This window comes from Psittacula echo, assembly GCF_963264785.1.
Source record: "Psittacula echo genome assembly, chromosome: 4".
In the NCBI taxonomy this organism is placed as follows: Eukaryota; Metazoa; Chordata; class Aves; order Psittaciformes; family Psittacidae; genus Psittacula; species Psittacula echo.
In genome coordinates this window covers 60564559-60580103 of record NC_137738.1, presented here as the reverse complement: position 1 = coordinate 60580103, position 15545 = coordinate 60564559, and the positions used below count along the sequence as shown (strand labels likewise).

The window sequence follows — 15545 nt, the reverse complement described above, 5'->3', positions numbered from 1 at the left end:
AACATTTCAGTTTGCATATTTACAAATATGAAAACTTGTAAAACACAAACTGAAGCTGATAGGTAACTAGTATTTAAAGTTCTAATTTTGCCATCTTTGCTTCACACAGTGGGCTAAAAACTCCAAAAATAATCATGTATGGAAATGTTAGAGAGCAGTGTTGTGGTTATCTTTGATTTCTTTACTCTGAAAACCAAAAATACTTCACATTTAACTTTTTGTTCTATTACAAAGAGAATAAAAATTTATCAAAGTCATATTTGCAGCAAAAAAGCACTAAAAAGAAAGGTATCAGTACTACAGGGCTGTCAATAAGTAAATGTTAAGTAAGTGTTTAAAGAGTCATTAAAGTTGAAAAACTAGGTACACTGCATGGAGACTACTGAGTAGAGATCCATGCAACTCTTTAATGGACAAGAATGCAACATATTGCCCTGTTTCCAACAATATCCGATTAGGGGAGAAGCCATTACCTTCTTCAAGGACCTCAGGAACTTTCATCCTGGCAAGATGAGTCAAAAGCAGAACTCTGGCTTTCAGGCTGTAAGGGCAGGTGAGTGGAGGCTCATTCTTCTTTAAATTTATGCCACCAATTTCTCTTATTAGCTAAAATAAATATAAAACACTATTTTGGTGCTAAAGAGAAAGAAATACAGGAGGACAACAGTTTACAAGGGAAAAACAATTACATTCACAAAAGCAAGACTTAATAACTCTTCCCTGGAAAGTTCTGTAGAGATGAACATTAGCCATTTGTATTCATAGCCCAACTCCAGAAAGTCAAAAAGTGTCTTTAAATGCCTTATTTCAATGTGGGAGTTAGGGGAGAACTACAGAATTGCACACAAGAAACTTACCATGAATAGCATTGAGTAAATTTGTACCGATAGATACACATTTTAAAAATCTGATTTTATTGCCAAGGTTTACTAGATTCAATCTTATTTCTAATATATTTATATTAAATTCAATATGCACTACAACAGCATCACCTTAAGACCTTTCACCCATTTAAGACCCTGCCAACTTCCTCAGAAATAGTCTCAGGTATCACAGGAAGGAAGGTTATAAGCCTGAACATCCTGGTAGGCTGAAGATCAAGTATTTTAACATATTTATAAGCAGCACCAACTTGAAAACAAGTGTGGCATTCTTTATTCAGGATGACATCTCTTGATCCTGACTAGACCAAGATGTTGTACAGTTCAAACAGGTCTCTCTCAACTGAATTTGTTGAAGACCCTTGAGGGAGAGGCTGCAAAGCTGAGTAACAGAAGCTCATAGTTTATGAGAATCAATACAGAGCCCAGAAGTTTCACTTTTTAGGTCAACAAGTCACCTGAGAAGAGACTGAGGTTCCAGAATCTCCAGCCACAACAGGAAGTTAGAATATCAACAGCCAGGCTACACTGATCTTTGACCAGTCTTTCTCTACAGTAGAAAAAAGATCTTCTAACAAGAAGCTCCTTATAACCTGGTATAACACCAGACCAAGAAGAGTAAAACTTCAATTAAGAAAACTTTATAAAAAGTATTAATACTTGGATTATAATAAAACAGTGAAATAAAAATGGCAACAGTTATCATGGTTCCAAGAGCAGGATTTGCTAAAAAGTTTTTAGCAATACTCTTCTGTATTGATGCTTTGGAGACCTTCACTGTCATATATATACTCAGAAAAAGAAAGAACACGAATTACACTGATTACTGGACCTTTAGAAATGGAACAAAAATCCAATAGTATAAAATGCAAAGTTGTACACTTGCATACTAACAAGAACTGCAGCTTGAAGATGGAAGCTTTTCAGCCGGAAAACAGGTATGCAAGAGAAGAGAAATCCAGAAAACTTAGAAATCCCACACTAGTTGTATTAAAAACCACCATAGGAAACAGTTGTGGATAACAGTATGCCAGAATTTATTTCCTGCAAAAAATACAGGAATACTAATGCCACCGACTATGGCACTGCTGAGACTGAACATGGAATACTGCAGACAATTCTGAGCAGATAAAATAAAAAATAATGTAAAATTTAGAAATACATCAATTGGGAACAACACCCTGTTCAGCACATAGCAGGATGAGGGAGGTGAGCCTCTTGGGAAGGAAGGAAGGAATTAGAAGACCGCAACTTTCTTAGTTTAGCAAAATAAAGACAAAAAGAGAACAAATGGGCTATTGCTTCTGTCTATAAATGCATTAAGAATATACACAGCAAGAACCATTTAGACTCACGAATAGCCATGATAAAAATCATGGCTATAAATTGGTCACAAACAAGATTCTTAACAACTATAACAGCTGGTTCTGGAACATCTTCTCACTAGGATATGGTTATAGGAGGCTTAACTGCCTTTTAAATAAAGAATTATTAAAGGCAAAGGCTGTGTGCAACACCACAGGAGACGAACTGATAATCAAGGTGATCTTTTCCAGCCAAGTGCTCTCACTGCTGAAAAACCTCACCTAACCACAATTTCAGCTCTTTCTCTTAAAGTCCACAAGATGATAAAGAATTCATAAAAAGACAAACGCAGTTAAGTATCTCAGCCTATTTTCTTCATGTTTAGAACATGAATGCACGTTTTCAACTTGAAAATCTAATTGCATGCATGCAAAGGTTAAATCTTTTGAGACCACAATCCTTTATTTAGCAAACTTGAAACATCTTCATTGGATCATTTTGTATACTGTATTTTAGGCTTCTTAAAACCAAAGTGTTCGTTTCTGATAAACAGGACTTCCTAAAACTCTGCCAGCTAAAATTAGTTGCCACATTTATGCATTATGTCATCTCTGTTGGGAAAACTGTGTGGAAATGAAAATAAAAGGCAACCAGAGGGGAACAGACATTCACGAAGGAATCTTTATAATATTTAAAGACAATATTAATTCAGACATCAGATAATTTTACTTCAGTATTAACATATTTAACCAGGTCTGTGTTAATGATTTAAAGAACTTTATCAAATGGACATCATCTTATATCAATACTCAAAATTTGTAAGGACTGACACTCTAATTCCCTTAGTTTTCCCTCCTCAAAAAACAAACCCAGAAGTCTGTATACTAAACTGATTCCATTTAAGCTAAGTATTATCACCAATTAATGTTCTTTTCTTTTTAAAATAATTAAATAGTCTAGCTTCTAATTCTTATTTCTGAAGGGAGAACCTGTTTTGTTGCACCTCAACAAAATTCATGCCTTGAGAGCTTGAATTCTGCCAGCTAGTCACCTAGAAGTGCCAACCCCTTCTCCCCTTGAAGAAGTCAGTTATTTATAAAACATCTCTTGATGTAACTAACCTGTGGTATCTGAATGTTGTCTGCTGGTCTACTTGTAGCATCTTTATTGTACTGAGGATCAAATTCAGATGCCCCTGCTAAAACCATGATAAGTCCTGCAAAGAGAATTGAAGGCATACTGAGGAAATGTCAGCAATATCCTATGCCATCAACTGTTTTCTTCAGAACCCTCATTCATAAAACTTATTCCCACTCTTCCCCCAGCAACCATGAAGATCCATGGATATTTAGTTGATCAGTTACTACTGCCACAGGGCAAAGGAGGCAAGAACCAATGCCTGGCACAAGACAAAAAAGATCACTCAAGGCTCCAGTTTACATGGCATCAAGTCCAGCGTTTGACTCTAAATGTCTTCACAAAAACATAGTTAGGCTTCTCTAGGACTGGCACACATCACTACATAGCAGTTTGACTACTTCTGCATGCACACAGAACCATTCCTCTCAGCAATTCATCTGCCTGAGGTGGCGCCAGAGCACGTACTGGAGGGGGAGGCAGGAAGGGTGAAATTTCAACTCAATTTTCTGTTCAGTCAGCAATAAAAATTCAACAATTTTTTTAATTATTAGAAAAGCAGTTCAATACATACCCCTAAAAACAAAACCCAAGAAGATGATGGACTGCTCTTTTCCTAATTTGATTAGGAAAATCCATACTACCTTAAAGCATTCTGTTGTGTAATTACGATGAAAGACCTACACAATGGGATGCTTTAGCCTCATTATGAGCTTTCTGCTCATGAACATATCAGATCCTTCAGCCATAGACAGTAAGAGGAGGTTCACCCCACCATTTTCTTCAGTTAAAATAACTTTTTCTGCAATAGTTACTTGAGCTTGCTTCTTAAACTTTGAGCAAGTTCTCTTCTGAGCAAGTCAAAGTTATTTTTGCCAACTTGCAGTGCTCGGTGAATTCCAACTACTAACAACTAGTCAAGTTCCCCAAGTATCAATTTTCATTGCCATTCTCAATTATCTATTTATTTCCTGAGCAGAGCATATGGAAGAGTTACAGACAACTATAAATACTTTCCTATTCTTTAAGATAAAAAACTGTGGATCTTCAGGAAAGGAAGTTTAAGGAACTCGTTCATCCCAAAGCCTAAAACAATATTTTAAAATAAGTCATGCAGATTTGTTTCACCATTTCCCTAAACCGGTTTGACTACAATTGCCTGGGCTTAAAGTCTTGAGTTTTGGCACTGGTACCTCACCCCTGTGGAATTCACAGCCAAGAAAAAGCCCTACGTGATCACTCTGCGGTTTGTCTAAGCCATCTCAGCTGTGCCTCATTTTTCATTCAGATTGCACAACAGACCTCAGTGGAAAACAACTGACCTGCCTCTGACCCCAGGACTCCCTGAAAGTGTTAAATCCTTAAATAAGGCCACTCAAACTCAGGGTTAATTTTTTTAACCAATCTGTCAAAGAGACCAGGTGAGCCTCAAACCTATAGTTCTGAGCAAGGTTCAATACAAAATAATCTACTGTTGAGAAGTTTGGAGAAAGAAGAGACCAGGTTTGCCATGTCTCCCTAAACTTCTAAAGTTGTCTCACCTACTCTCCCACTTCTCCTTTCTCATCTAGCTGTTTGGAGATGTAAAAAGGCATAAAAATATTACAAGGCTCTGAATTCATCACACACACAAATTCACTTGTGTTGTGCCTAGAAAGCTGGTGTATTTATGTGCTCTTATCTCCTAGACTTCTTGAACTACCTGCAAAGCATTCCTGTTCAATAGGGAAAGTATGTATCAACCGTCCTTGCAATATTCCAGCAAATCTGAAGCTGAGCACTGCAATTCAGAGGAGTAAAACAATATATTTAGGAACCCTTTTTAGAGGGTTTGGGGGCTTTTTCATTCTGCTTTTTAATTGCTCTGAGCATGAATCTAGCAAAATCCAATCTAAAACTAACTAGTAGGCCCATGACAGCCTCCAAACTGAAAGATCCAATTCTGCACAACATAATGCACCTACAGATTTCCCCAGAAAAAGAGGTCTTTATTCCTTTAAAAGTGAGCACACAAGGAAAGTTCATCAAAACCCAAAAATGAGTAACAAAGTAGCATCAAAGTGATAAGGAGAAATTTTTTTAAATAGAAATTTGACTATAACATACAAAGAATAGAGAAACAGAAATACTATTTCATTCTTTGGTGAAACAAAAAGTTTATGACAGCCCCTAGAAGATTCACAAAGCCAATTTTGTTACCCTAACAGAAGAAAATACACATACAGGCTGTGCTTCTAGTGGCCACACAGTAGCTCAGGACTACAGGCAGGTCAGCATACAATATTGTGTTTTGGTTTATTTTTTTAAATGTACACAGACAGGCATAAATATACATCTATGTAACTCCCTCTCCTGAATGCGTAGGGCTTCTTACAGAGTACTCTTTATCCACAACAAAATGAAGCTTTAAAAAACACTCTAAAAAGAACCAGAAACATTATTTTAACCTAACAAAGGTTTATAAAACAGATATTTTAACCTGAGCAAACTGACATTTCCAGATGAACACGCCAATATTTCAAGATGCCTGTTACTTACGTTTCATGTCCATGTTCCGTGTTTTATAGACAAAATACGTATATATTTGAGTTGTCCGAATGAGAATTTGGTCTCCGCTGTATCGTATTGATCGGTACCACCAGGAACCCTGAAATATTTAACAAGAACAAACTGACATTAGCGATGATGAAGCACTGAAACAGCTATGCTGCATCACCTCTTGTCTGTTCACAACCAGGTAACTCAGCCCAACTGATTTTACACCTATGTTAAGATCAACTGAATTTCAGGAAAGAGAAGCAAAAAAATACTTGCAATACAAATTCTAAAAAGCACACCAATACATTCACCTGACAGAATCTGACTCTCAAAGCTTTTAGATGATCTTAGCCCAGACAATTCTCCCCAGCAGATGCATACATATGCACTACTTTATTTTTGGTGTTGTTTTAGTAAATCCACTAGATTTTCCACTTTCTACATACCTGGTAACTCCTTACTGTGCAACACAGTATTTAAATCAAATTCAGTTTAGGCAAATCAAGGCCAAATCAAGAACAGAATAAGAGATATCTTTAATACTAAGAAAATAAAAAAAAAAAATTAATAAAAAAAAAATTAATTAAAAAAAAAATTGTCATCTAATCAGAAAATGCTTTTCAGAAGGGGAATGTGGAGGTGACCCAGTGCCCTTGCTGCAAGTTTTCAGAATTAAACCATACGCCTTCAGGCTAACAGAATTTTCCAAACCTTCAGAAACACTCCAATAATTCTGTCATTAGCATTACACCAGTGGCTTCAAATTATGGAACTCAGTGTACAGTGACTGTACTCTATAATGTGTACTAAGAAAAATGGTGTACCGGGTTATAAACTGCAGTGTGTTCATTAAAGTATTCCTTGTAAGCAAAGCCCACTAACATGAGGAAAAATAATCCAAGATACATCTCAAGCTATTGTAAAGTTTATCACAAGCAAAAAGTAGCAATCAGTAAAGCAGTAAGCAATACTTACTATTATTAATTTAATAGGCAATAGTGTAAATTCCCCTACTACAGCAAGAACTCTGCTACTTAATTATTTGAGAAGTGCTCTAGTACTGGACCCCCACAAACTTTTTTAATAAAATTAGGTTTGATTCTTCCATGAATAGATGAACCCTGACACAAAACAGTACACAACTTTTTTTAGGTTTTTGCAGAAAAATTTAGATTATAATCCCACACCTATCAAATTTTTTTCTAAGTACAGATACTGGAAGAAAAATGTAACTACAGCCAGTCCAACCTACATGAAAGAGGCTGCCCCAACTGCTTTCGCAGACAGAGCTCGTCTCTCTCACCTCATGTACAGAGCATTATTTAGGTCAGTGGAGGTCTACAAAGAACTACGTATCAGTATTTTCCTTTTTTGTTAATCTGGATTCAAAGGGTGGAACCAACCTTACTTTTAGATGCTTACCTAAGATACAGCATGACTACCCTGTAGTTAACTTTGACTTCTTCATTGATTCATAAAAGAGAAACAGGCCCATTAAAAGCATGAATCATCTTGAATGTCTACTTTAGAATGAAATGATAAAATAACTTGCTCCATAAAAATTACTATTCCTCTTCACTGACTATAAAAGAAATTTACAGTGACAAGCGTGAATGCAGAAGTCTACATCTCGTAGAGGGGCAAGAGGCAGCAGATTTTATTTTTTTTTTCTGCTCAGGACATTTCTTCCTAACAACAGAAAGAATGTTTACTTTCACTTGAGCTACGATAAACGTGGTATAAATCACTAAAAGTACACATATACAAAAAAGCGTCTACAAACACCAACTTAAACCTAAAAGGAAAGGCAGAAAAAATACGCGACATTGTACCCTGGATCTTAAGACTACTTATTCAACAACTTGTTGAATTGCCACATTTAATTTTCTACCCTAAATCTTCAATTATGCAGAAAGACTCTCAAAGTGAAGGTATAATGTCTGGCTGAGCCTCCGCACCAGCAGTTGCCAAGACCCCAGGAAACTTTTTCAAATTAAAATCATCTTCCCAAGAGCATGAAAGTTTCTAGGTGTCAATTTTCTGAGTCTTTCTTCATGCCATACCCCTAAATGCACAAGACTGGATAAGGGACATTGTTCAAAAGCAATACTGTAGGGCAAACCCAAGTCCTGAAATACCACTCTCCTCACACAAAGAAATCTCAAGAAGAGACATCTCATGATGTACAGAGATCAATAAAAATTGAAGTTATAAAAACAAAGGCAGCCGAAAGAAACCAGATCAACAACCTGTTCCACATGCAACAATCATTCAAGTACCACCAGCTACAGAGATCTCAGCCTTGGCTGTACAGTAACATCACTGAATACATTCAAGTTCATCACGTCACATTAATTTTCATGGGATGAATGACAGAAGGTACAAGACAAATTACATAACTCAGTCTAACACTTGCTGTATCTAATATTTTCCCTTATGGCTGTCTCTCTATCATGGCACTGAATTATTTAATTCTTTTTTGAAATTCTACAGTAACTACACTTTTTCCAAATTAAACCACCCACATTTAAAAGAGAAAAACTTCACTCACTTGCCCTCTCTATAGAAGGCAAGACTGAACAAATCAGACATCTCTGTTTACAGCTTGGTTACAGAGAGTAGAATACTAGTTAGATAATACTTACCACAACAACTGGAAGAATAACCATAAATGCCAATCCATATACAAGCAAAACCTATAAAAGAATTTTGAAACATACTGCATTAGATACTTCAGTTACTTAATACCACTCTTGTTTAACCTTTATTCTAAAATACAGTCAAGTAGTATTACCACAAACGTACTACAAATTAACGAAAGCTTATTGCATAACACCTATCGTTACTTCTGAAGAACAACTTATGAGTAACATAATCAGCTGGGTAGAGTTTAAATAAGGAGTATCAGTGTAGTGTAACTAATCTTATAAATCATCCATGCATTGGCTCAGGTGGTTTCTTTAGTAATTGAAGAGTTGGCAGCTAAAATGCGACGCAGTGGAGAGATGATTACCACATTAAAAGAAATCAAGCGGGTAAACCAAATATCTTGCAGCAACAAATGCAAGAGGAAGGATATTTAGACACTATGATTACAGCATCACTAGCAAACCAAATGGAACTACAGAAATCCAGGAAACAGTTCTGTTTTGAGCTACTCTAACGCTTCTAACTCTTGAAATTTGCTTCAAAGATATGCATTTGGACCAAAGTATTGGACAGCTGCAAGGTCACCTTAAAATCCTGAGATAAGTAAGTTGACTCACCAAAATAGAATTTTTCTGATCCACAATCCAAGCTGGCAAAGCTATACCAAAGCTTGTAGCTGTAGGATTAAAGAAAATATATTCACTATACAATATTAAGGAATTGTTTTAAAGTCGATTTAAATCTAACAAAAAAAAATACCCAACAAAGCCACCAGTCCATAAAAATAATCCTCATATTGATCAGTTCAATGAGCAAAATTTAATGAATTTAACAAAATACATACGCTCAAGTACGCAATAAAAAAAAAAAACCAAGACCTAAGTGCAACATCTGAAATACCAGAGATTTTAGCTTAACCTATTGAAGTGAGAGATATGCAAGATCAATATATTAAAAAAAGGAAAAAAAAAAAATCACAGATGGAAAGATTTCTGAGTTTTGCCTTGCATAGCTTTCAACAGTTTAACTACATACAGCTCAGTAAATACATTAAATGCAAGAAAACTGCTTGACCCAACTGAATTCTACGGTCAAAGTTTTATTTGTTTGTAAGTTCAGGGAAGTGTTCTACGCTGCAAATTGCAAAACCAAAACCTTCTGCCAGTTCAAATTTCTGTGTGAGTGGCAAGAAAAAGACAGGAATACTTTTCAATTCAAAAGGAGTCAGGATGGAAAAATAGAAAACATGATTCGTTAACAGTAACATCTACAGCGCACAGATCTTAACACTAAATAGCATAAAATAGTTTGTGTTCAGACACTTTAGTGGTAATACATTGACCTTTGCAAATGCTACCTATACCAAAACTAAAAGTTCTAGGAAAACAAGACAAGAAGGGAAAAAACCCAAAAGAAACAAATAAATAAATAAATAAATAAATAAATAAATACCACAAAACAAACCCAAATCATGCTTTCTTCAGTACCAGCTGTCAAAGAGGAGTACTGCCTTAAATAAGGACAGAGTAGAATTCCCTATGTACTCAGATACTATTCTGATAGTCTCCAACAGATTGTGAGAGCTGTCAATTCAGACAACCAGTTGTTCCGCACAAGCCTAATGTGACTTCTGTGTAATTAAGCTGGAAACTACTATTTGTTGAGACTCAAACATCTGATCAACTTGACCACACCTCAAGCTTTGGAGTTCAACAGAATAACAGCCACTGAATTTACCACATTAAGTTATAGGTAACACCCTGCTCTGGAGAGAAGTCTGGAGAGACTTCCCTATCTGTTAATGGTTATGGATTTTTAGAAGAATCTACTAAAAATGTAATATGACTTTTACTGGTGGTATTAATTCCAGTTTCCCACAGTATTTTTGATCTTTAGTACTGTAGCTTCAAACTGCTGCAGGAACAGAAGTAGATCAGTAAAAAGCACTCTCTTCTGGTCTGATAGTCTCCTTGCCCCCACCCATGCTTGCTGAGCTGAAGCACTAGCAAATACCAAGGGGAAAAACAGTGTACTAAAACTGCCCTAAGTTATTAAAAGCGTATCTTTTTTACTCTCCAGGTCCACCCGCATGCTTTGAAACACTCTTCAAAAGATTTCAGACATTCAGTATTTTACTTTTAGTAAAGAGGCAAGTCATGCCAAAGAAAAGAAAATTTTGTTTGCCTGCCTCCAACCTCCATGCTGCTCAAGCTGAATAGACAGAAATACTGCTTGCTGTTCCTTTTTGCTGGGCATACAGGGTGGGATGAACCTCATCTAACCTGGTTAGACACGGCTAACACCACATGGGCTTCATCTCACCCCAGAATATACCTTTATAAGGGACTGTCTCCATTCTTTGACTATGGGAACTAGAAAACTAAAGTACATAGCTTGGATTTTTACACTATAGGTGTATAAGTGAAGATGAATTTCACTAAATTAGAAAGCTCCTCACACTTCAATGTGGAGCAAGGTTACAGAACAGAAGATGTGAGAGAATTTCAGGCTTCTTCTCACCCTTCAGATGAAGTGATGATAAGAGACCCAGAAGCGAAGTAGAGAATTGCAATTCCACTGTAGTGTGGGTTTCAGATGAGCAAGCAGCTCTACACTCACAGTACGAACTGCTGCCCTGCCAAAGAATCATTTCATTTCACCTTTTAGTCCCTTCAGTTTGAGAAAGCGACCTCCGAACGAATCACACCAAAAAAAATCTTCATGCCTTTAAATGCTCAGAGTTTGGCTGAGTTTTCTCTTGAAGTCACAGCTTCAGGTCCATTCAAGGACACTGATATACTGTCTAACTTGAAATCTTATGCCTCGGCAACACCAACTTAGTAATTTGTGGATGCAAAAAAACAGTTTAGCATCAGTCCCAGTAAAGCTATTTGTGCATATACCAGACGAAAATTTACAGTACCATTTTGCTGATTTTGTGACAGCATTTCTGAAGCAAGATCTTATTTGTATTTTGCAGCAAGAGGAACAGAGTCCTCCTACTTGCCTGGCTAGGAAACCAAGAGAAGCTAAGAGCTGAAAAATCTGCTATGCTATAAATCACACTGGTTAAACAAACTGAGCCATCACCTTAGTCCATCAAAAATGCCTTCGTCAGACTATGATTTATTTGGCACAGTTGGTTTTTTGAAGGAGAGAGAAGATTGTTTCTCTGAAACACTGACTTAGGGGCTGGGAGAGGGGTCCCTGTTAAAAATTAATTTCCCATGTTGGATGGCTATAATTCAGAAGAATAAATTTCCAGCACAGAGCTCTCACACCTCATCCTGTAACTTCGCAATTAAGTTTCACATTCCATTTATTATTTCCAAGCTGACCTTAACTCATTCCATGTAGGTACATAGTATAACTTAGTCCTGCAAACTGCAAAGCATCAAGCAGAGATCTATAGAGGCCTGTCCTAACAGGTGGCAGGTTTACCTTTTGCTTGTAATGAGTATCAGAAGCAGCTAGAAATATACAATTTTCTTTCTCATAACCAGTCCGCTTAAACAACAGTCACAAAGATGTTTTACAAGTGACTCACACAACTGCAAACACGAGATTGGGGTGTGGGGGAGTGAACTATTAGCTTTCAGTATTAAATTGTTTTAGTTTAGATCATCTACTGTAAAACTTTAATACACCATCATCAGGACTATTTTCATGTAGCTACCTGCCCAGGAACAACCTATCAGCATAAGGATAATTACTAAGACTCCTCCTGATGAAGGTGGCATAGAGCTACTCCTAAACATTACTGCTTCCAGCAAACAGAAGGCAGATGTGCATACAGTATTTATTTAAATACATACATATCCTCACATACATCCTTTTGAAGTGTGCTTATTGCATTATGGCTGGTTGTTAATTTTTCAACATACATTTATACTATCTGATCATAAATACTAATACCTCCTTTTAACATTAGCATGCTTCTCTAAACATGAAAGCTAACTGAAAAATACCCTTCTCTTTTCCCCTGATAAGTTTGAGAAATGTGAAAACAAACTCTTCCCTACTTCTCCATCCCACCATCACCCCAAAGCCAGTTTCATAAGCAAAGAATTGATGCAATGCATTGCTTCAATCATAGCAAAAAGTTATTCTGTATATAATAAGATCTGAGTGCTTCTCAAATGACCATATATTACACAGCTCAATGCACAGAAATTAGAGGACTTCTATCATTCATAATTTTTACCTTGTGGTCCATCTGGATTACCAAATTCTTCCCAATTTTTTCGCGATTCTTCATCAGTTAAACTAGTTTCAAGAAAAGATACGTGTTAATGCAGAAGTAAAGACATTTCTCTAAATCGTTAACATACAGAAACTTTAAAATGTGCCATTTACACTATCCTTCAGAGATGGTTTGGCAAGCTAAACAGCTTCTCCTATTGTTCTTATGAAAATCAATACAAAATGATTCTGCTGCATTCCCTCATGATATGCAGGCAAATTCTTTTAAGCACTCTGACAACAAAAGAAATCTGACACAGAAGGTGCGCCCTCATACAGGGGATTGGAATGATCATGTCTGCCTTTCATGAGAGGGATTGTGTATCCATCAGCAAAGAGCACTTTCCAGTGCCAGATTACAGTACAGCAAATTTTTAAAGACAAAGGTTGAAAACGTTATCTTTTTTTGGAAATGAAGTGAATATGCAAGATGAGTTGATAGAGCAGTTGTCCATATGGGCTTTTAATTCTCTTGTTCTAGACTTTCAGCATTTGATGGCTTTTTGTTTGTTTTTCCCTAGTTTCATATTTAAGAAGAGAAAAAAAAATAAGTTAAGGCACTACCTCCTAAATCTTAGTTTCTATGCCTGTTCTCTAATGATACTTTCTTGGCAATAATACACTACCTCAAACAGAATCCCTGTTACGGGAAGAATACTGCTTTAGGAAACGGAAGACCAGGCAATCCCTATATCACAGAATATTAGGAATTGGAAGGGACCTCAGAAGATCATCTAGTCCAATCCCCCTGCCAGAGCAGGAACACCTAGATGAGGTTACACAGGAAGGTGTCCAGGCGGGTTTTGAATGTCTCCAGAGAAGGAGACTCCACAACCTCCCTGAGCAACCTGTTCCAGTGTTCCGTCACCCTCACTGAGAAGAAGTTTCTTCTCAAATTTAAGTGGAACCTCTTGTGTTCCAGTTTGAGCCCATTACCCCTTGTCTTACCATTGGTTGTCACTGAGAAGAGCCTGGCTCCATCCTCGTGACACTCACCCTTTATATATTTATAAACATTAATGAGGTCACCCCTCAGTCTCCTCTTCTCCAAACTATAGAGACCCAGCTCCCTCAGCCTTTCCTCATAAGGGAGATGCTCCACTCCCTTAATCATCTTTGTTGCCCTGCGTTGGACTCTCTCCAGCAGTTCCCTGTCCTTCTTGAACTGAGGGGCCCAGAACTGGACACAATATTCCAGATGTGGTCTCACCAGGGCAGAGTAGAGGGCAAGAAGGACCTCTCTTGACCTACTGACCACCCCCCTTCTAATACACCCCAGGATGCCATTGGCCTTCCTGGCCACAAGGGCACAGTGTTGGTCATGGTCATCCTGCCATCCACCAGGACCCCCAGGTCCCTCTCCCCTACACTGCTCTCTAACAGGTCGTTCCCCAACCTATACTGGAACCTGGGGTTGTTCCTGCCCAGATGCAGGACTCTACACTTTCCCTTGTTATATTTCATCAAGTTATTCCCTGCCCAACTCTCCAGCCTGTCCAGGTCCCGCTGGATGGCAGCACAGCCTTCTGGCATGTCAACCACTCCTCCCAGCTTAGTGTCATCAGCAAACTTGCTGATAGTACACTCAATTCCCTCATCCAGGTCATTGATGAAGATATTGAATAATACTGGCCCCAGCACTGACCCTTGAGGCACTCCACTAGATACTAGATATATGGAAGATGTGGTTTCACGGAAGAAATCCAGTGACTGATTCAGACATCTCCTGATCATTTTTAAGTCTCACATTTGTTAGCAAGCAGACTCATTCAATGGATAGGTTTTATTTTCTTTCAAGACAGCATGGCTAAGGAACTTCACCATCATTTACTTCAAAATAGACTCCTGCCAGAGCCCTTGCAGTAGCATTTGAAGTATCATACTGTATCACTAAGCATTTGAGTGTTAACTTGCAAAACAAAGAACTGAGATGTGTCAGGAGTTCAGAAAACAATACTCCAATATCCTATTGAAGAGACTTTCGTAGAGATGCAGATGTGTTTAAGTGGAAGGTATGATTTCAAAACTGCTCAAGTGAGCATGGTGTTGGTTCTCCTCACCTCACCCCAAACAGGACTTTCAAACAGTCACTAAGGTCAAACACATAGACAACTGACTTAAAAGCAGAAATCACCAGCTTTCTAGGTTCTCCGATGATGTGACTAATCTAATAAACCCTTACAGTGAAAGAAGGCTCAGAGGGCATGGGCAAGAGCAACATGCCATGAAGCTCAGGCTGACCACACTGACTCACCACAGCTGCTGCAAAGAATTCAACTGTCTCAATACAACGGGGACTGGTGAGTGGCCTTTGTTTGAGGTATACACCTACAGATCAACTGGTAGTATAAATATCTGAGTGCATTAAAAAAGTATGAATGTCTCCTCAAGTTTGTGAGACCAGCATGGAGGAGTGCATGCCTGACTCACCCAACATGCTCAAGCTGGCTTCAACCCGTAAGTGCCTTCCCAGCACCTGGGGACACCAGCATTGTGACAGTGAGTGTATTAGAGAGACAGGTACTGGGAATCACACTGGTAGTGTGACTGAACTGTGTATTGAAATTCCTGTATTTTACTAAGTCTAACTTATAAAATATACCGAAAACACAATATAAATGTACCATTCTGCCAAATCAGAAATTGTGTGTAACATCAACTGTCTTCAGATAAGCAAAGTTGATATTAAACCCACATATAGAAAATCTTAAAAAAAAAAAAAAAAAAAAAAAAACCAAACCAAAAAAACCAACAAACAAAACCAAAACAAACAAACCGCCCTGTTCAGATAAT

General features: G+C 37.6%; 1 protein-coding gene across 2 annotated transcripts in view; it reads right to left on the bottom strand.

The window, feature by feature from the left end:
• SEC63 (SEC63 homolog, protein translocation regulator) overlaps window positions 1-15545 on the bottom strand; it is a 61639-nt gene that overhangs the window by 20355 nt on the left and 25739 nt on the right. For both annotated transcript variants that reach the window (XM_080614976.1, XM_080614977.1), the window contains 6 exons: window positions 12715-12776; window positions 9128-9186; window positions 8507-8557; window positions 5862-5970; window positions 3308-3402; window positions 474-606 (listed from right to left, as the gene is read on the bottom strand). In XM_080614976.1, the coding sequence (XP_080471102.1) occupies window positions 474-606; window positions 3308-3402; window positions 5862-5970; window positions 8507-8557; window positions 9128-9186; window positions 12715-12776 (509 nt within the window). The remainder of the gene's footprint in view (window positions 1-473; window positions 607-3307; window positions 3403-5861; window positions 5971-8506; window positions 8558-9127; window positions 9187-12714; window positions 12777-15545) is intronic.